This window comes from Canis lupus, chromosome 29 (assembly GCF_011100685.1).
Source record: "Canis lupus familiaris isolate Mischka breed German Shepherd chromosome 29, alternate assembly UU_Cfam_GSD_1.0, whole genome shotgun sequence".
Lineage (NCBI taxonomy): Eukaryota > Metazoa > Chordata > Mammalia > Carnivora > Canidae > Canis > Canis lupus.
In genome coordinates, this window is record NC_049250.1 from 41457251 (window position 1) to 41479595 (window position 22345).

A 22345-nucleotide genomic window follows, 5' to 3' on the forward strand; every position below is an offset into this window, starting at 1 on the left:
AGTGACGGGTATGGAGGCCGGGGCGTCACTGACTGTGGGCTGCCCGTCCCGCCAGGCCCCGCATCTGTTCTCTGTGTGCCTCACGTGCACATGCTAGGCCTTAATGTCCCCCATTATATCAAGAAGGGAATGGATGAATATCTCATTGAAATCACAGAGCTGGTAAGAGCCCTCTAACCTCAGGACCTGATGGTGCCCTGGGTGTATCGTTATCACATCAGCAGCGTGTTCACACCCACGGGGGCCTTACGAAATGGAGATTGGAGGAAATAGGACTTATTCCAGATAGGATCATATCCCCCATGATTTTCTTGAGTTTTTGAGCAAAATTGGTTACATCACGAAGTAAACTGATCTGCAGCGTGAATAGGACTTGGTATTTGGTCAAGTGTCCCTGGCTTTGGGACGCCCTCTCCCTCCTGCTGCCCAGAGTTGTGCCTGTACCCGCTCCCACGTCCTTCCCACGACCAGGACCTCGAGGCCTACCTGATGGGATTGATCGTCGGCAAGTCTTCATGGATAATTACGATGCCAGTAGTTACATTTGGCCCCTTACGACTGTCGAAGTGCCTCTGCACATGTTCAACTGCAGAACCAGTCCCACGAAGGGTAGAAAGGCCTCCAGAGTCATCTTCAATTCACAGTGACTTGAAGAGCAGCCTTCTGAGCAGCCTCTCTCGTCAGCCCGTGCAGCAGGGGCAGCACACATACGAGGGTCGGTGGTGCAGGAACCACCACGGGCCCCCGCGGCCCTGCCCTACCCTGACCCCACTGCTTGGGCCTCGGGGTATTTCTCTCCGCCATCCGTGACTCCTGCGACGTTCCAGAAGCTGGATGAGGATCTTCACCTTCCTGCAGTCAGCTAAGCCCCCATCCTGACTTCTCCCCATCGAATCTTTCCCTGTTATCTCCAGATTTCCCACTCACATGTCATAATATCACAGTGTTTCTGGGAAAAAAAAAAAAAAGTTTTTTTAAAATGTCCTTTTACCTTTGCAAACTGGAATGACCTGGATGGATCCAGGAAAGGCCTCAGGAACCTGCTGTGGTGGGTTTTGGAAGAGAGAGATGAGTACCAAAGTGTTCTTTCGCTCCCTTGGGAGGTGTCGTTTCTAGAATTTGGAAATACCAATACTTCACAGGAATTCTTTCCACTGGCTGATGACAGGTGCCTGTTTTCCAAATCTTGCTTCATCCTATCACATTAATTTTGGGAAGAAAGAATGTCAGACATATAGAGGTCCCTGAGAAATGTTCTATTCTCAGGTGATAGTTGGTTTCCTACTAAATACAGACATATAAGGATGTAGGCTTAACATTTCTTTAAAATATGTCATTTAAAAGCAAAGATATTAGAAACAAAACCAAAAATTTTAAAAGTTCTGTCATTTTTGAATATTTAAATCACGTAGCATCTGATAACATTTTGGGGGATGGGAGGTTTATTTGGTTTCCTTCTAATTTCTGAAATTGGATGCTTCAGCTTTTCTTCTTGCATAAATATTCAAGGCTTTAGGTTTTCCTCGGAGTTCTACTTGGGCTCATCTCATTGTTCTGAGACGTGATATGTTCATTGCCATTTAATGCTGACTATATTTCACATTTCTATTCTGATTCCCTCTTTACGCCATAGTATTTAGATGCGTTTTTAAGTTTCCCAAACTTCCTGTTTATCGACAGGGATTCTCTTTATGTTTTCATCACCGGCAAGGTAATCTTGCGGAGGCTTACTAGCAAAGAGCACAGCAGTTCCGATTCATGAGCTGTAGTGTTTGTCCGTCTTCCTGAAGGGTGTTGAGTCACTGAAACTTCTGGGGGGCGGGGGGGTGGTGGAGGGGGCACAGGTGTTAGTTGTCCAGGTCAGGTGAGTTCTGCATGTGTGGTCAGCGTCCTGGAAGGGCGTCCATGTCGAGAGGAGGCACCAATCATTTCCCTTTGCCCTCCGAATAGGAGTACGCTGTCAACTGCCACGTTATCACCTGGGAGAGGATTATCAGCCATTTCGACATATTTGCGTTCGGACATTTCTGGGGCTGGGCCATGAAGGCCCTGCTGATCCGCAGCTACGGCCTGTGCTGGACAATCAGCATCACCTGGGAGCTGACCGAGGTAAGCGGGCTGCCCGCGCTGGCTGGCCTGGGCAGGACAGCCTGGTGGCAACTGGCGCCTGCTGCTCCTGCGGCGCTGTGCTGCTGATCGAGTACCCCGCCGACCGAGTATCCCACCGACCGAGTATCCCGCCGACCGAGTACCCTGCTGACCGAGTATCCCGCCGACCGAGTACCCCACCGACTGAATACCCCACCAACCGAGTACCCTGCTGACCGAGTACCCCACCGACTGAGTACCCTGCCGACTGAGTACCCCGCCGACTGAGTACCCCGCCAAGGGACGCTGTGGGCTGGCCTGCGCGGGGGTGTGGCTCCGGCTCCCTGCCCCCCGACAGGTCTCCTGTCTGTCAAGTCTTAAGGGCAAAAGTAGCAAAAATAGTGAGGTTAGCATCCCTGGGGGGAACGCATGGTGCTGAGAGCCGCTGGAAGCAGACGGGCCTGGCTCGTCTGCAGCTGGAGAGGGACTGGCCCTGTGGCGCAGTGGTCACAGGAGCGTCCAGGGACCTGTGTGGGGTGCGGCCTCCCGACCTGGTGCCAGCACTGCCCGTGCCCAGAGAGGCAACGGACTCGACAACCTGTTAGGAAAGTGAGGTTCGGGGACTTGCTCGTGCCAGCCCGCTCACTCGCTGGCGCAGGGTGGCGTGGCTCTGGGTGGAGCGACCGTGTGGGACCGAGGTTGGGAGCACTGGCCACACAGGCCTCTGCCAGCGGCCTCCCACAGGCCTCTGAGGCCTGGCCTGGCGCCCCCCGCTCTGCCTGCGTGGGTTTGCACTGGGGGACAGTCAGATGACGGCCCACCTCAGCCGCGGGGCAGCTGGGTGGTGGCTGGGTGACAGCCCCGCCTTAGCTGGTGGGGTGGCCGGGGGGTGGCTGGGTGAAGGGCCCGCCTCAGCCGCAGGATGGTGGGTCACGGTCCATTTCAGCCACAGGGCAGCCAGGTGACAGCTGGGTGACGGGCCCGCCTCAGCCGCGGGGTGGCTGGGTGACAGCTGGGGGACAGCCCCACCTCAGCCGCACACTTCTGGGGAGCCAGCGTGGGAGGCTGCAGACCGGATGGTCCGCAGGAGGCTTCTGAGGGGACGCGCGTCAGTGCCCTTCCCCCTGCCGGGAGCCTGAGGAAGCCTCTGCTGCCGGGCACGGACGGGGTGCTTGGCCTGGCTGCCCGTGTGAGCCTGTTCGACGGGCGCCTCGCTCGCCCTCCCGCGCCCTCATGGCACCTGCTGACGGCTGCACCTTCCATCTGAAGAGCAAGTCCAGGGCCCGGGGGCTCAGCGGTGAGTAGCCGCCTTGGGCCAGGCGTGCCCCCGGGTCCTGGGATGGAGTCCGTGGTGGTCGGCGGGTCTGCAGGGAGCCTGCCTCTCCCTCTGCGGCGTCCCCGCCTCCCTCCATGTCTCCTGGGAGTACGTAAATCAGTCTTTACATCAGAACGTGTGGACAGCGCGCCCAATGCCGCTGGGCCCCGCCTGCCCACCCACTGGGCCTGCCGGCCCGTGCAGCTGTCTGTGCGTCTCCTGTGGTGCCCGGCCGCGGCGCCCTCCTCCCGCCCCCTGAGCTGGCTGCAGCCATTTGTCCCTGGACGTAGGGCAGCGGGCCCTCGTCCCCTGAGTGCTCCTCACGGAGCGGGAACCCGGAGTGTCCCCTCCCTGCTACGTGCTGTGCCCACCTGTCCCGACGCCGCGGTGGCAGGTGCACCCACCTAGCTGGCGAGTCACAGCCTGCCCTCCCAGCTCCTACCCAGGGCCTGACACACGACAGCCAGGAGCCCAGCGCCCTGCTCCGTCAGGTGGCCCAGCCGGGCCCAGGTGTGTCCCCCCACCTGGACTCCCCGCGGCCAGCCTCGCCCCCAGAACCCGGGACCCTCAGGAAGCCCCAAGGCCGAGGTGCATCCTCCACCTGCCATTCCCCTGCGGAGGCCCTTTTCAACCAGTTCACATCCTCGGCTGCTGCTGTCAGGTCCCCATGCCCTGTGCCGGGCACCAGGCCAAGTTCTGGACATGCATGCGTGAACGGCTTGGTCTCACAGGCCCTGTTCCGTCGCCGCCCAGGCTCCTTGTGCAGCCTTGCCTCCTTCCAGGGGCCGCCCTGGCGCCGTCTTTGTGATTTCTGAGCCCTTGACGTGGGCCTTCCCGGCCCCTGCATGCAGCTGGTGCCCTCGCACTTGGCCTTGGATGAGGCGGCGACTGTGGGACACTTACCCCCTAACCCCCCCCTTCCCCTTTCTGGAATGTGCTCAGTCCACTCCTCACTGCCCTTCATGGGCCGCCCACCGTGTCTCTCTGCTCAGCGGCTGTCAGGGCCGCTCTCTGTCCCCACCATTCGCATTGCCGTGGTAAGGCTGCCAGGCCTACCGTACTCTGCGGTTCTTGTGAACGTGCGACCCCTGTCCTTGAGACCCCTTGAGACCCCTTGAGATCCCTGTCCTTGAGCCTGGACTGGCGTCTGCTCCCTCCCCACACACCAGGAGCCCTGAGTGAGTGATGACGATGGTGAATCGGTTGTCGGAGGTTTCCTGTCCGTCTCCTGAAACATGTCATGAGAACGTAATGTCGCTACTTCCACAGCATCCCTGCTGTGGCACCTAATGTCCCTAGGGTGGCGCAGCTCGGCGCCCAGGCTGCTGGCTTTGAGGGCTGTGGCAGTGCTCTGTGGTGGGCGTGGGGGCTCTTCTCCTCCTCCTCCCCCCCACAGCCTGGTCTCCTCGCTAGCCTGGGTCAGTCGTCAGCAGCAGTCGTCGGGGCGGTTACTGTCTCCCCACGTCAAGGCAAGAACGGCTTGGAGTCCTAGTATTTGTAAACCATCGCCAGCACGACAGAACAAACCTGATTACAGACCTCGCTCTGTTCGTACGTTAGGAGATCTTGACACGTCAACAGCTCCTCCCGGAAGAGTGTCTGGTTATGGGGGAGTCGCTCTTTCTGCAAAGTCTTGTACCTAAAACCATGATCTCTTGTGCTCCTCAGCTCTTCTTCATGCACCTGCTGCCCAACTTCGCCGAGTGCTGGTGGGATCAGGTCATCCTGGATATTCTGCTGTGCAACGGCGGCGGCATCTGGCTGGGCATGGTCGTCTGCCGGTTTCTGGAGATGAGGACCTACCACTGGGCCAGCTTCAAGTGAGTGGCCTTGCTCCTGGAGGGGTCACCGCCTGCACACCTCCCTGCGGTAGTCGCATGCGGCCGCGGCACGGCCTTGGGTGATAGGAAGTAGACCACACGTCAGTAATTGATGAGAAACCTGATTTTGGGCGTTTATCCAGAAAATGCTAAACCATTCATGGTTTCCTTACGTGCACCATATTCTTATGCTTCTGCTCAGCCCGCATTAGCCCCCTGCCATCCCTGGGTGGATTAGTCCCCTGTTCCCTGCTTATCCCCTCAAAGCCATCTCACACGGCCGCCGGAGGGACCCCCTTGAGGATGTCACATTGGTCGTGTCGCTCCGTGCGATGGCTTCTCGTGGTCTGTAGGATGGAGTGCACATAGTGGGCCAGGCAGGGGCCCCTTCTCCACGCCCTCTGGGGCACCCAGCATCTGAGCTCGTGCACATGCCCCCTCTCTGCCCAGCTCTGACCCATGTCCCCATGTGCCATGGGTCAGAGCTTCCTGCCTTCCTGCCTCGACTCCCTTCCTACCCCGTCAGGTAGTCGTTTCTGACTCGGATTCAAGTCACACGTCCCTCTGTGCCACCCCGGGGGACAGCGCCCACCTCCGCGCTCCCTTACCCTGCTCCCCTGAACTCGCTCTCAAGTTGACGGTCAGAGGAACCGTGCTGTTAGTAAGGAGGAAGGGAAACGGCAGGAGTGGTGGTGTTTACACTGTCATTTATTTATCAAACAAAATATGAACGTTTCCTACCTCATCAATAGTTTTCTAAATTGTGATTTTAAGGGCTGCTTCATATCCCAACGTATGATGAGATTGTGAGGCATTTAACCAGTTCCCTTTTGTGGTCACTTAGTTGTTTTAAAGTTTTCAGTTTTGTGAAAAAAGCTAGGGTGAACATTTTTTTTCTTTCTTTCTTTTTTTTTTTTTTTTTTAAGATTTTATGTGTTTATTCATGAGAGACCCGGAGAGAGGCAGAGACATAGAGGGAGAAGCAGGCTCCCTGCGGGGACCCGATGTGGGACTCGATGCCGGTACCCTGGGGTCACGCCCTGGGCCCAAGGCAGACGCTCAACCTCTGAGCCACCCGGGTGCTCCAAGAGCAAACATTCTTGAACATATATCTTTGTGTAAATTTCTCACTTTTTTTTTTCTGTAAATAAACTCTTGAATTTATTCGTTTATACCCATTTATATTCTCACCCACGTTCACTGATGTGTATAATGTGTCCATTTAACTGTTTCTTTGAATTTTACTTTTAATCCTTCTTTAATGTGATCACACGTCGTGTGATGCTGTATTTCTAGCCTACGTGTATTAGGCTTTCCCTCTTTTTATTAGTGCTTTTCATAGGTGAATGATATTAACACTCTGTCATAAATGTGACTTTATTTTTCATCGTGTCGCCCAGGTTTGATTTTCTTTGTGGTAGGTACTCCTCTTAAACTTTAAAAGCTTTTTAGTCTTTCTGTTTAGGTAACTATTAGCCTGTATTTTCTTCCAGTTCTTTGATGGTTTGGTGTTTTTCCATTATGCGTAACTTATTTACTGTGTCTCGAACTTAATTTGGTATATATATGGTGTGAGGGAGAGATTCCTCACAGTTTTTCCGATTGATTTCCTCACTCCTTTGCAAATAGTTTTCCCAATTCTTTTCTAAATAATCCTTTCTTTGGATATTGACTTGTAAGCACGCTTTTTCATATATTTAAAACCACGTGTCATGGAACAAAACCTGTAGCTGTGCCTCATGTTGCTGCAAAGAGCAAGCTTTATAAGCAGTATCTCGTTTGAGCCTGACATCCACCCTGGGGGCCGACACTCTGTCCTCCCCGGGACTGACGCTCCCTCCACCCCGGGGGCCGACACTATTTCTCTCTTCCTTCCAGAGATGGTGACTGTGAGAATTAGGTTTAGAACTTTGCCCGAGAACACTCCGCTAGCAAGCAGCTGAGTCTGAATTTACGTCAGGCTGTCCGGCCCTTTACGTGCTGCCATAACGGTTTCCCATTGTCATACATTCATGCTTTCGATTTAACTTGAGAACCATTTTGTCAGGTTACGAAAACACATGCCCAACCGCAGAAATATATAAATGAACGGAAAGTCTAATTAACCCCTTTCCTGTACAGAGGGTCCTGACGTACAGTGGTTTGACTCAATGATTCTTTGACTTCACCTAGTGTGAAAGTGACACAGATTCAGTAGAAATACTTTGCATCCGGAATGTGGATCTTTGTTCGGGCTAGTGATGCACGTAGGACCATCTCTCTCGGTGCCGGGCAGGCGCGGCCCAGTGCCGGTCAGCCAGGCCATCACGCCTGTGGACCTCCGATAGGTCCCCACACCCGTTCTGCGCCCAGACAGCCACTGCTCCTCACCTTCGTACGGTGCTCCGTAAGTGCCGTGAGATACTCGACACTTTATCATAAAAGGGGCTTTGTGTCAGAAGATTTTGCTCGACCCCCATAGACGAATGCAAGGGTTCAGAGCAGGTTCAAGGTGGGCTGGACTAATCTGTGATGTTTGGTAGGTTAGGTGTATTAAATGCATTTCCATCCTGTGATATTTCCAATTTATGACGGATTTATCAGGACGGAACCCCATCCGTCAAAAGTGGAGGGAGATGTATACTGAGCCCTCTAATACGTGGTCACTCTGTGTCACTCTCTTTATGCCTCTGTTTCTCTACCTCTTTCCATATAGTTGGGTATTTTTTTTAAATACAGGTCCTTCATAATTTTTGTTCATTTTTGGATGATCTATTTTTTCGTTACTCATGGGCCTCACGTCTTCTTGCTGTGAGACTTCACCAATACACACTTGTTGTTGGGTTTGGGTGAATGAATGAAGGAACAGACCTTCACGTCTTCCCCCAAGAATAAAAGGCCCGACCTGTTCGCTTTTACGCCTTCCGCACTTCGCAGTGTCTGACATAGGGGCCAGCGTGAGGGGCCAGCGCATACTCGTGGCTGTGATGCTCACGAGGGGAGCCGTCATGGGCCAGTTGAGCTGAGCTGAATGTTCTCATTTGTCATGCATGGGAATCTTCTTCCTTTCTGCCATGGGAGGGTGACATTTTTAACTGAGTGATCTCTAGGATTAAAACTAAGGGAAGGTTAAAAATCAGCCTGTCCTCTGCAACCGTTCAGTTAGGGACAGATGGGATGAAGAAATGGTGTGGGTGACCTCAGAATACAAGTGCTTGCTCTATTTTACAAAAGTGCCCTGACTTGGGCGACATGCAGCGGGTGGGATCGTGTCCTTGCTGGCGTCCTGGTGCTCCCTGGCCTGGTTCCAGGCGGACCTCGTTAGTGCCTCTGCCCCTTTTGTCACTGGTTGGCAAGTTCAGGCCTCTCCTGGCTCTGCGGTGACCTGACCTCTGCCCTGTGCCTGTCGCCACTGGGATTCCCATCCAGTAGACCCCTCTCCACGCTTCATGGGAATAGAGAGATCGTTGTTGGAGAGCTGGTTCAACTAGGAAGGAACCTTTTTGTTCTGAGAGCTTGTCATAAAATTGTCAGCCGTTTTTTTTTTTTTTTTCCCTCGACTTTGTTTTTCTTCTTTTCCCTTCCTTATCTCTCTGGATTTTCACTGGAGCCGTTCTCTTCTTACAGAGACATCCATACCACCACCGGGAAGATCAAAAGAGCTGTGCTCCAGTTCACTCCTGCCAGCTGGACCTACGTGCGATGGTTTGACCCCAAATCTTCATTTCAGAGAGTGGCTGGAATATACCTTTTCATGATCATCTGGCAGGTATTCTTTCAGATGCTCAGAACTTGGCGGGGGGGGGGGGGGGGGTGGGAAGAAACCAAAACCAAAGCAAAATAAAAACCCTCGAGGAATTTAGAGTTAACGCTAGTTGACACTGCCTACCAGCTGGCGGCTGGTTTGGAAGGTATAAAATCCTACAGCTGACATAGAGAATAATTCAACAGAACACTGTTGTCACGCCTACGGTCTTGCTTCCTGGTGTAGATATTTTCCAGTTTCTTTCTTTGAATTGCAAATTAGGAACAGCTTAAAATTCCCCAAAAGAAGCTTTTGGTCAGCAGCTGTCACCCAAAGCATCAGGCATTGGGTAGCTTTTCAGAGTGATCATTTTGAGGACCAAAGGAACAAAACACAAAGGTTTTTTCTTACGTTCCAAACTTAACGTTTGATTTGTAAGATTGTGCCCGAGCTGTTACCACTCTGGGTAATTGGTGAAGAGCTTAGTGAAGCAGCCGTCTGCCATCAGTGGGGGACTGGAGCCCTCTGGGGACCCGGGTCCTCCGGGATGGTGCCGTCAGTGGACGGAAGGTCTCCTTCCAAGCAGCCCACTGCGCGACTGAAGCGATTCAGACAGCCACGGGTCTTGGAAGAGGATTACCAAACATCTCTGTTTTCTAGAGATAGCCTTTAGTGTCAATCCTCCTGTGCCTACGTTAATTATTTTACAACTTTGGGAGACTAGCTTTTGCCTGAAGAGTCTTTTGGAATCAAGAGAAATTATATTTTGAACACAGGCTGGAAATACTCCCATCATAAGAAAAAATAAGCGTGCATCACCTTTAAGACAAGCGTCCTTGCGCACACGCGGGGAATGATAATGCTCATCTTCGTAAATGGAATTTAAGGCGACGGAAGTGTAGGTGAAGAGTTAAACAGTCACCATGGTTTGGGGAAGCCAGTTTGTATAAAAATGGGACTTCAAATGGGTGGGGATTAAGTTTTACCTTATCAGAGCAGTACCCAGGAAGGCGTACTCTTTCCTTGACTACAAGAACTGAGGAGGAGTTTGGATTTGTCCCGGAGAGAGAGCAAGATGTGCCCCCAGAACAGCAGCATCACAGAGCACGCCACTCCTGTGAGGGTGAGCGCTGAGTGGTGATCAGCTTTCCACCTGTGTTAATTAGGGGACCATTTTATATCCTCGAAATCCGTGCTATGGGAAGAGAAGCATGTCTTCTGTCACTGATGTGAACGTGCTGGTCCGTGTGGGTTCAAAGCAGTGCCCTTCCCCAATCTCCACTCCTTGCTGGACCTGGAGGGGCAGTGCAGGAGGCCGGCCCAGCATGGAGCTCATCCCCGGGGCCGCCTCCTGCGATAAGCTGTCCCGGGATGCTAACGTCGGGGGCAGGTACCACAGGCTGCAGGGGAATCCTTGAGCCAACCCTCACACCCACCTCTCAGAGCTTACCTTTGGCCGGGGCAGGTGCTTGAGCAGTTCACAGTCATTTCTCGTCCTCAGGCTTCTTCTCACCTTCCTGCAGCTGTACATCATAGAGATCCGGCCCGATTTCTGTAAGGCTGCTTGGGTGTCCCACGGCGAATACTTGTTTTCATGACTTTTACTGTTGTCCACGCATCTCTTTCCCAACTGCACCTGCAGATCCCACGCGTGACCCAAGTGGCAGCCGCACAGCGGGAAACGTGACAAAGAGCTGATGCCACCTTGGACCCCTTCCCCCGCCCCAGCTCCTCCCCCGTAACCCCCAGTTGGTTGGTGCCAGTATTGTACTGGCCATTAGTTTACATAGCACCTGTTCCACTAGCCACTTGGGAGACCCCATACATTTTCTGAAAACGCTTTGAACGTCCTCATCATGTTTAGACGTCCGTAACAAGGAATATGCTACTGTGACTCCGCGTGCAGCATCACGTTGACTAATGCTTCCTTCTTTTTCAGCTAACTGAGTTGAATACCTTCTTCTTGAAACATATCTTTGTGTTCCAAGCCAGTCATCCATTAAGTTGGTGTAGAATTCTCTTTATTGGTGGCATCACGGCTCCCACAGTGAGGTAATTCTATACACGCCTGTCATTTGAGCACATGAACCTGCTGTGTGTTCTCCTGTTCAGCGTGAGGAAAGTCCTGTAGAGTTGCAGATTTCACATGAAAATGTTAAAGAATTAGACATCAGAAATATGAAGACAATGTTTTGCTTTCAGGCCCCAATGACATGAAGTGAGAACAGCACACCCACCATTTTCTTCAAACCTTTTTATAATGTTCTACTGCTGTTGCTTTTTACCTCCCTTTAACATCCTTTAAAAAAAATGGGGGTAGCAGCGGTGCTGACTTTTTTCTGAAATGAGATGATTGAAAATGCAGGAGTTTTAATGGTGACTCAGAAGTCATAAATGATGGTATTTTTAGAATGATACTTTGTTAGCTCCTTTAGAACCGGTTACTTTCCTTTTAAAGTGTCCTTATCTGTGCTGTTTGTTATTCCCCCTATTGGGGATAGGGCCCAAGACTGGAGGCGTTCTTCGGGGACTGCCCCTCATGTAGACTAATCCCACTGACTATCAGACACTGTTTCATCTGTCGCATTTTTCCTGTTTAGAGCTAGTGGCATTTGGGTTTTACAGTTAACGTGAAGCTCCAGCATTGACCAGTAATGACACCAGCAATATCTGCACAGGTGATGAAAATATAAACTAAGCAGTTACAAGGGTTAGTGTTTCAGAAGCTGTAGGATGACTTAATTCACTATTTTTAATGTGCATGCAAACCACACAAGCAGAGCCCTTGCCAAGAAGAGTGGGTATTCTTGGTCCAACAAACCTCCTCCCTCCAGCCAGCACCTCTTCTGGTTTTCATTAATTATTACAAGAAGTAAATAAGCATCTATCTATCTCCCGATATACCTGTATATATGTATTCCCCACCCCTCCCCTCCCCAGATCCTGGATTGAACAAACCAAGTAAGATACAACTGAGTCCTGGGGAGTTAAGGCCCAAAATTCTCTCTCTGGTTTTCATTATGAACTAAACAGGAAACCAACAGTTGGTAGGCAGGTGGCGTCCTAACCCGTCACAGACCAGTGGTCTGCTGAAGTAGTTTTCTTGTAAATATGCCATTTTCCTTAGTGGATTGGAACCTTCTTCTCTTATTTCAAATTTAATTTAATTTGAGGCTCACAGTTATCTTCAAGAAAGATTAGCACAGCTTCTTCATAAAATTAGAAATGATCAACAAAATCAGTCAGCAGGGAAAGAACTCTCATAAAACAGAATCGCAAATCACATCTGATTGTGAAATTCCAGTTTCATTAAATAAACATTTCAAAGCAAAAACTGGAGACTGTCCCGTTTTGAGTTTTGAGAGCTTAACATTTTTGCCAAATCCTATGTATGGATTTTTACGTGATTCTTTCTTGTTTAAAACTCAGCCATTTTTTTCTATGCTTTTATACCAACCTGAGGCATTTCCTATGTAAGAAGATGCTTTCACAGGCTGCTTGGAAGGATGGAAGAGCTCTAGTGGGTTTTAGCACAGCCACTCCAGCTAGCAAGTGCCAGGCCCTAAAAGGAGAGAAAGCTTACAGGCTTCGGGTTGAACCATACAGACCACATCTCCATTTTCTTCCTTTTTGATTCGCCTCTCTTGCTTGGAGAGGATGTTTGAACATTCTTCTCATCTGATAATATGAAGTGCAGTCTAAGGGGAGGGAATGGTTGGACAGTAGAGTAGCTAAGCTGGTAAAAGCATATTAGGTCATAAAAATATAAAGTGAGAGATGGACCTGAAATCTTCATGACTAGAATTCTCCACTCAGGCCTTTGCAGGTGAGGTGGTAGTTTGTGGATGACCTTCAGGTATCCACGAATCCCCTGAGGCTTAATGCAAAGTTTATAGCGTGTGTGTTCGTGTGCATTTATCATAGGTGTCATTAAATCCTCAAAGGAGTCTGTGACCCCAAAAAGATGATGACTCCTGCTTCAGGTGCTACTTCTGAAGGGATATATTGAGTTTGGGGGGGTAGTTAAGAGGGTCTAAGCTTGCGCTGTCCTAAACAGCGGCCACTCACCCCTGGTGGTGGTCGAGCACTGGAGATGTGACTGGTTTGCGTTAAAATGTGCTACACGTGTAAAATACACACCTATGTAGACTTCTTTTACTTCTTTAACATGGCCACTGGAAGATTTTACATTGCACCTGTGGCTTGTGTTATATACCTATGAGGACGATGCTGCTCTAAGCCTTTCAACCCCATACCATCGCCTGTTTTTTTCCTATCTTGTCAGTAACATTCAAAGTCATTGGTATTCAGTGAACAGTGGACGGTAGCCAGGGCCCCATTCCAGTTCCCGAGAGCCAGGAATGTGTGTCCGTCCTGCCTGGTTACAATCAGCAACCTTTGTCCTGGAGAGTGCCAGAGGGGACCGTTGATGACAGTGTACGTGACCTCCAGAGTCACTTCCATGCACAGAGGCTTGAAGCACCCACTCTGTCCCCAAACCAAAACCGCCTTTGCAAATAATCGGTGCTTTAAACCATGCTCTCCTCCTTCCAAACCCAGCCCGAACTCTTAACCTTTGCAGGAATGTTTCTGCAGGAGGCCCCGGCTTCCTACCCCCTTGACTAGCAGTAGACCAGGCAGCCAGAGTATGTAGATCCAGGCCGAACATCTTTTGTATTTACTCTGTCAAAGTGATTTAATGCTATACTGACCCCTTGGTCTTCCAGAAGCTCTCAGTGAATTCCGCCTTTGTTCTTTCAGGCAGTACTATGCTTACCTCACTGACACACAGTGCAAACGCGTAGGAACACAGTGCTGGGTGTTCGGGTGAGTAATCTGTTTCTGTGGACACTTCAGAACCACTTAAGCCTTTAAATCTCCTTGGTTATTTCTTGACCCTAAAGTAAGGGTCAGCCTTTTGGTACAATTTGCCTGTGAAGGCTCACTGCTGTTTTCTCATATGTCTTTTCATTTTTAACACTTTCTGATTGAAGTTTAGAATATTGTAGTTGATTGGCAAATTATAGAAAGATGATATTATATAAACTGCTTTAAAAAAAACAAAAAACAAAAAAGGAAATCGAAAGATCTTTCCTGCACAGAACTTGGGAGACCTTATTTTATGAAATCAAGACAATGGATTATTCAAATTCCCTCTAAATTCAGTGACAAGTTTGTGACATCATTTTATGATAGGTTTACCAATGCTTGCTTGTTACTTTCACATCCAAAAGGGCCCTCAAAACAGTTGCTTGCTACCTACCAAGGTATAACTTTATTGTTCCAAAGAGAACTAACACAAATGGTCACAATTCATGGTCTTGTTATATATATCAATGCAATCTTAATATATTATTATTTAAATGCTTTGAAAGACTGTAAGAGACTCTTAACTCTAGGAAGCAAGCGTAGGGTCGCTGGAAGGGAGCTGGGGGGCAGGATGGAGTACGTGGGTGATGGGCTTTAAGGAGGGCACATGTTTTAATGAGCACTGGGTGTTCTGTGCAACTGATGAATACTAAACTCTGTGCCTGAAACTACTACTACACTATATCGTAATTAACTTGAATTTAAAGAAAATCTTGTAAGAAAAAAAATAATAAAAAATAAATATCTGAGAGAAACCATAAGCTATATAGTTTAACCCCACAGGGTTCAATGTGAGACCATCTTCAGTGTCTCAGGTAAGTGATTCTTTGGCTTAAAGATCACCAACAGTTTACCATTCTGTTTAGCAGGCAAGGGTCCAGAGATGTCCCACACATCTGTGTGTGACCTTCAGTCCCTGAGGCAGTTAGATTCAAGACCTAATCTAGGTTCTAGGTGGAGTGTGATGGCATAAAGAAAATTTGATGAAACCCATAGGTGGGAAGAAGTTACTACTATCAACAGATTTTTAAACAGTTAAAACAGTTTATTTTTCCCGGTTAAAAAGGTAATACAGGGCAGTCCTGGTGGCCCAGAGGTTTAGTGCCGCCTTCGCCCTGAGGTGTGATCCTGGGGTCCTGGGATCGAGTCCCAAGTCAGGCTCCCTGTGTGGAGCCTGCTCCTCCCTCTGCCTGTATCTCTGCCTGCCTCTCTCTCTCTCATTCTCTCTCTCTCTCTCTGTGTCTGTCATGAATAAATAAAATCTTTAAAAAAAAAAAAAAAAAGTAATACATATGTGTAGATTTAAAAAGTGGCAAAAGAAGAAACTAAAGAACATCCAGAGAAGTCACCTGGTCAGAGATGATCGCTGTTAACATTTCTGTTATTCCTTCTAAACATTTTTCTGTGTGTATATGTGTGTGTACACGTGTCCAGCTCTTAGAGTCTGAGGGGTTACCCAGGTTACCTTATGAAGTGCAGTCTAAGGGGAGGGATATGGTTGGACAGTAGAGTAGCTAAGGGATAAGCCTTTTCACCTCCTAGAACACACAGGGTCATTGTCCTTATTTCTCAAACATTCTGTGATGTAAGCTGACTGGCATACCCAGAGTAGCTTAATGGGTGATCACATGGATTAGCTTTCCATTGTTGAGTGATCTAACGGGAGACAGAACTACAGATTGAGCAGAGGCCGGGTGAGAGAGAGCACAGTTGTTGAGTCATGAAAAGGAGGTAGGAGGACTCTATTTCCTGTCCTGCCCAAGGAGCGTGAAAGCCATGGGTTTTGCATCTCCATGTCCACAGAGCGGTTGAGTCCTCCTCCCTGGTGAATGGGAGTCCACGTAGTCTGCTCTCCATGTGCAGAAGTCCTTGCTAGAGTCTTACTCCACTGCAGGTGGACATACTCTCCACATAACCACCTCCGTTGACCCGTTGGGGGAAAAGGAAGGCCAATCAGAGACAGAGGTACTGTCACCAAGAAATGGTTTCTCCTCAAACAGCAAAAGTACAATCCAAGGTGCTAGGAGAAATGGAAAGATAAAGAGGGATGGAATGGAAAAAAACACAGGGCTGCGGAACATCCCCACCACGTCCAGAGTGATCAAGGAAGGCAAAGTGCAGGGAGAGATCCTGGGCCTAGTGCGCTTCTCTAGGACGGAGAGCCCCAGGGGTGGTTAGTGTGCTTCTCTAGGATGGAGAGCCCCGGGGGTGGTTAGTGTGCTTTCCTGGGATGGAGAGCGCTGGGGTGATCCTCAGAGACTCAGGCCAGCCACTCCTCAGCCTTACCTGGTTGGGACTGGGTGGGAAAGAGCCCCAAACTCTCTAACAATACATTAAGGAAATTTTGCTCTTTGGTTCAGGTTCAAGGTGTTGAGTTGTTAACAGCCTAGAACCCTCTGTACCCCTGTGGATGGCAGGGACCTTGCGTCTGCTCAGGAGTATGGGGACTGACGCCTCCTGGGTCCCTTCTCTCCTTTTGAGAGAGTGTCTGTGCAGCTACACCAACCCCTGACTGACGCCCCTCCACCTTGAGTAAGGAACACTGTGGAGCTGTCTGAAGTCCGCATTCTGGCATAGTCTTGGGATCGCACGGCCGGCTCTGTCCTCAGGTCATCCGTTCTTGCCACCAAGTTCTGAACCTTCGTAAAGGTCTGGTCTTTATAAGGTCTGATCATAAATGAAGATGCAGAACAAGAGTGGGTTTTTTTTTTCTTTACTCCTTTATTTTTAACAAAAGAGTAAAATGAAATTTGTTTTGACTCTTTTATATTTAGAAAATAAAGGATTATTTCTATGGTCAGCAAGAACGGGGAACAGGGGATATTGAACGTGGAAGTGCTTAGAAGTCTGGGAGGGAATGGGACTGCTGCCTTCAGGTTATTGAAAGACTTGTATGAAAGGCTTCAACTCAGGGATCCCTGGGTGGTGCAGCAGGTTTAGCGCCTGCCTTTGGCCCAGGGCGTGATCCTGGAGACCCGGGATCGAATCCCACATCAGGCTCCTGGTGCATGGAGCCTGCTTCTCCCTCTGCCTATGTCTCTGCCTCTCTCTCTCTCTCTCTCTCTCTCTGTGTGACTATCATAAATAAATAAAAATTAAAAAAAAAATAAAATAAAATAAAAAAAAAAAGAAAGGCTTCAACTCAACTGTAGGACTAGAGGACGGGGTTAGGGTCCACGGGCAGAGAGAGGCCGATGCCAGCCCGAGACGAGGAAGGCTTGCCAACAGCTAACGAGACTGAGTGACAGAGTAAGTGGGCTCCAGCAGAGGTGATGACAGTTCACCCCGAGGGTAACAAGCTGACTTGGAGGCTTCCAGCGGTTAAAATGTATGAGTTGAGGTCTTGATCCGGGAGAAAGAAAAAGTGAACAATGCTTTATTATTTCTGGGAGGCTGTGGAGAGACTGATAGGCAGAACACGGGCTTCTCGGGGCAGTGTAGCGAACCATTCTGCATGATCCCGTAAGGGCAGATGCACATCCCCGTCCGTTAGTCCAGACCCACAGAGTGTACAGCTCCAAAGGAATTGTCACGTGAGCTCTGGTCCCTGGGCCCTGATGGTGTGTCCTGTAGCTTCATCAGGTGTAACACATGGAGCGCTCTAGGGAGACAGCAACGAGCAGGGAGCTCTGCGGGACATCTCTGTATCCTTGTCCACAGTTGGCCGTGAACTCGAAACTGCTCTAAAAAAAAAAATCAAGTCTTAGGAAAAATAACAGCAAAATAAACTTAGTGTTAAACTCTAAATAAACACCTAAATATAGGTGTTATTTCTGAAGAAGCTGCAGTGGAACAGAACAAGTGGAACATTTTGTGGGGAACCTGTTACCAGGGTATAGTGATGGAGGATGGAGTCCTGCATATTCCTGGTAACGTATGTGCTTGGATGAGAATTAATATTTGATCTCTCGTTCTGTCTAACTAGGGTCATCGGTTTCCTGGAGGCTATCGTGTGCATAAAATTCGGACAAGATCTCTTCTCTAAGACCCAAATTCTCTATGTTGTGCTTTGGCTTCTCTGTGTGGTGAGTCATCACTTTTTTACCCAAAAGTGTTAGCAGAACTCCCCCCACCACCCCGGCCGCTCTTAAGAAAAACAGAACAACAAAACTGCTGTGCACCAAGTTCTCTTAGAAATTTGTAGACAGGACCTTGTACTTGTAATAACCCCAAACTGGCCAGTAGTCTGTGAAGGTCGAGGTTAAACACGTGAGACCACCCAGCATCCAGACTGGGTCACCGTGGCGGGTTCTGGGCACATGCGCTCAGCAGGTGCACCATATGTGCGCTTATTTCACTTCTGGGAATTCACGCCCCTGAAGGGATGAGGACAGTTACTGTGCCCTGTAGCGTATGGACCGCGGTGCGCACACGGTTTGTGTACGGAATGACGGACTGTGGTCTGTAGGTCAGGTGAGATGTTCTTGAAGGTAATCAGACCAGCTTCCGCCCCACAGGCCGACTTCACGGGCCCAGGCCCGATGAGATGAGCTTCCCCTCTGAAGGGAAGAGCCCTTGGGGGCCTCTAGCTCCACTGTCCTCGGACTTCCTCGCTTCCTTCAGTGAAGTAAGATCTTCCCTTGTGGTCCTCCACCTCATTTCTTAAATTCCACCTATGAATGAGATCGTATGATAATTGTCTTTCTCTGAAAGGGGAAGGGAGGGGAAAAGAAAAGATTAAATCAGAGAGAGAGACAAACCATAAGAGGTGATGAGCTCTAGGAAACAAACAGGGTCGCTGCGGAGGAGCGGGTGGGAGGTGGGGTACCTGGGTGACGGGCATCAAGGAGAGCACGTGATGGGCTGAGCACTGGGTGTTGTACGCAACTGATCAATCACTGGCCTCTACCTTGGGAACTAATAATACACTCTATGTCAATTGAATTTAAATCTTTAAAAAAATGAAGATCTTAACCTACTATTCTATGTCTTTCCTTTTTAATTCGTTTTATTATTTTGGAGAAAAGTCTTACTTTATATTTAAGCTTAAGATTCTCCACTTTTACTTACTTGGTCCAGAAAATTGACTCAGGTTTGTTTTATAATCATAGAACATTTCTTTTTTTCTTTTTTTTTTTTTTTTTTTAAGATTTATTTATTCATGAGAGACACAGAGAGAGAGAGAGAGAGGCAGAGACCCAGGCAGAGGGAGAAGCAGGCTTCATGCTGGGAGCCCGAGGCAGGACTCGATCCCGGGTCTCCAGGATCACGCCCTGGGCCAAAGGCGGAGCTAAGCCGCTGAGCCACTGAGGCTGCCCTATAATCATAAAACATTTCAAACTAATTTGGAAGTAGGGTAGACGACCCCTCGTGTCCCCACACATTATCCAGTGTCCACAGCGACCACCTCACGGGCATCCAGTTCCCTTATATTCTCTACCTCCCATCCCCATGCTGAATTATTTTGAAACGGATCTACCTTTAAGAGTCCTGCATGCGTCTCGAAAAGAAGAATGCTTTTTTTTTAATACAACCACCGTCCAATTATCACATCTGCAAACAAATGATTTTGTAATACTAGCAAATATCTAATTGATGTTCAGACTTCTAATATTTTTTAAAACCTAGTATTTTTTAACACTTTATTTGAATCAATATCTACCTGTTGCGATTGGTTGGCATGCCTTTTAAGTCTCTTACTGTATAGTTTTCCCTGTGTTTATAGCTCTCTGTCCTTCACGATTTATTTGTTGAAGGACCCAGCTTTTTTGTCCTGTAGGTTTTCCCACAGTCTGGATTTTACTGGTTTTATAGAGTACCCTACTTTAATAGAGGTCTTTGTCCTCTATTTTTTTCTGCAAATTGGGAGGTGAATCTAGAGGCTTAATCAGATTCAGGTCTAAATCTTTTTTTTTTTTTTTTTTTTTTTTTTAGCAAGACTAATCTTTGTATTTTTAAGGTTTTTTTTTTTTTTTTTTTTTTTTATTGCCTTTCACAGCATGTATTTTTAGGGTTACTTGTTAGACATCTGAACTGTGCCAGAGCACCTTGAGCCTGTTCTGTCCTGTTTCACGGTGAACAATGAAAGGGAATAATGATCTCCTTTGTACCCGTTCTCCAGAACTAATGTTCAAGTGTATTTTTTCCATCCCAGGGGGACCAGAGGTAAGAATTGGTTAGGGGAGCGCGTCAGATGCTCCTGGAGACTTTAACCGTGTGCTTATCACGTGTCTCTGCACGTGCACCAGGTATGTGAACTGTAGCATGGCCGGCTGCAGAGGGCGGGCAGAGTGGGTGCTGCCCTCGCCTGGTGCCTGGGCCCTGGGGACGCAGAGAGGCTGAGGTGGGAGGCAGCATCCCTTCTCCACATGCCTGCAGACGCCCCAGCCTGGAGTATCAGTGGCTAGAAGGGTCTTCCCGAGGCCGCGTCCAGGAAGCCCTCTCTGGTCGCCGGTCCTGCAGCAGCTCCTCCAGCCTCTTGAAGTTTCAGAGACCTTTCTCTGTTGTGCTTATTTGACGCTTACACACGCTCCCCTACGTGGGTGATGTCTGGCCTGCCCTGGTGCCTTGTGTCGTCACCTCGTGGAGCACGTGAGCCACTTCTTGCCCAGCGCTGGCTTCTCCTCCACCTGCCGTGGTCCCTGTAGGTCTGTCGTCTGTTCACACAACGCCCACTGAGTGTTCATTAAAGCGGCCCCGGACGCTGGACGTGCTCAGATAGGTGACGGTGATGGCGGGGCTCGGGGTGCTTACCAGGGGCCAGGCGCTAGGCTCAGCGGTCCTCATGAATGTCTGAGGATTACTTTGAGGGGGACTTCCTCAGCCCTCTTCTGTAGATGAGATGCAGGCACAGAAGGTTCACTGCGCGGCCCAAGGCCACACAGCAGAGAGCGAGGGCCTGCGCCCAGATAGCCTGGCACGGGAGCTTCTGTGGGCCTGCGCAGGTGCCCTCTGCCCGGGATCTCCAGGCGCAGGTGGGGGTCGCCCCTGCACTGGTCACGCCCATGTGGTAGACATCATGAGGGGCGCACGCAGAGCCGGGGGCACTAGAGGGCACCCCACGCACTGGGAGCCGCCCAAGTCTGCCTGGACGTGACCTGTGGGTAGGATTTTTAAGGGCGGCGGTGGGTGCTCTGCTCCTCGGGCCACTGTCTACACGGCTGCCAGACTGTCCTCCAGGACTCAGGTCTCTCTCTCCGTCCCTGCTCGGAACCATTCCCTGTCGTTGGGCCTGGATGGGCCCAATAATGCCCCGCTTCTCGGTGCAGAAGAGTCCGAGCAGAAGGTGAAAGGAGGATGCGGAGGTAGCATCGCCTCTCTTCTGGGGATGCACACTTGGCGGCGTCAGCTCTAGAAGGAGCGCACCAAGGGCTCCTGAAGGCTGAGGCCCAGCACGCGACCTGCCTCCACCCCCAGACACGGGCCTCGGCGCCCAAAGGACAGGAACCGTCCAGCTTCTTACGTCGGGCTCACCAGGGGTGAGGAGACAACACCTCTCTAGGGACAGGAATGAGGGCTGCAGGGGAGTGGGGGCACCACACCAGCAAAGCTCCGTCCTGCGGGAGAAAGGATCCACAAGGAAGACGGGTCCTGCCACCAGGCCCACCTGTGACCTCTGGCTTGTGTGTGAGGACGGTCAGTGTCTGTAGCGCCCGCCGCGCCCACCCTCCGGGACTTCATTCTCTGCCTGCCCCGTGCTCGTCTCAGTCACTCAGCCAGCGCTCCCTCCACACGTCCCCTGTCGTCACCTAGGGTGCTCTCCCTGCCACATCCAAATGCCTTCCCCTGCTCTTTCCACCGAGTGACTCAACATCAAGACCAAACTGGATTCCGGCCCTGACCCACCAGGCAGGCTAGTTAAGTCCCCAGGGGGCTGCTCGCCCCTAGCATGCATTCCTGAGTTCCGGTAACCTCAGCACAGCGAAACAGGTGATGTGTGCACACCTGTCTCCTCCACGTTGTACCTCTTGCTCACGAGGACGTTTGTTGTCCTTTTGTCCCCCCCGAGGCGAACACAGCCCCTGATGTGTGGGACTCAGGCAGCAAATGCAGGAGAATAAAGGAGTCAGTAGAAGAGCCGGAGGCCAGGGGACCCCTGGGCGGTGGAGACAGGTGCTTCAATGCCCAGCGTCTCAGGAGGACGGCAGCCTGCTGCCAAGGTGGGGGACAGGGAGCGGCTGCGTCGGAAGGACCCTTGTGTGTCTGCAGGTGGAGAGCCGAGGACGGCTGCCCTGGGGACCCGGTTCACAGGCAGGGCTGCACGGGGTGGAGCAGTCTGGAGGGGAGAGGTGCTCTCTCGGGCTGCCGAGGCAGCGTGGGGTCGGCCCAGCAGGACACCACCCCGGTGATGGCGGGCAGGCAGGCGACTGCAGGGTTTCTAGTTTGTGCCCCTGGGTGGCTGTTGGTGGTTTCTCTGAAGGGAAGCCCATTGAGGGAAAGGAGCCGCTCCTGATTAGGGCGTCAGGGCTTGAGGGCCCTTAGAGCTCCCAGGGGAGGACGTGCTGTACCTCTGGGAGCTCCAGTCCGCCCAGTGACGCTGGAACGCTCGGCCAGCTGTGCAGCTGGGAGGGTTGAGGGCCACTGCATCAG

At 50.5% G+C, this 22345-nt stretch overlaps 1 protein-coding gene across 5 annotated transcripts in view; it reads left to right on the forward strand.

The window, feature by feature from the left end:
* The window catches only part of PTDSS1 (phosphatidylserine synthase 1), a 71037-nt gene that overhangs the window by 42960 nt on the left and 5732 nt on the right, over positions 1-22345 (forward strand). For 4 of the 5 annotated variants that reach the window (XM_038579819.1, XM_038579816.1, XM_038579817.1 and 1 more), the window contains 6 exons: positions 1951-2109; positions 5072-5223; positions 8830-8971; positions 10887-10999; positions 13709-13774; positions 17742-17841. In XM_038579819.1, the coding sequence (XP_038435747.1) occupies positions 1951-2109; positions 5072-5223; positions 8830-8971; positions 10887-10999; positions 13709-13774; positions 17742-17841 (732 nt within the window). Of the gene's footprint in view, positions 1-1950; positions 2110-5071; positions 5224-8829; positions 8972-10886; positions 11000-13708; positions 13775-17741; positions 17842-18273; positions 18384-22345 lie in introns of all 5 variants that reach the window. The other variant, XR_005381267.1, reaches the window with a different exon arrangement.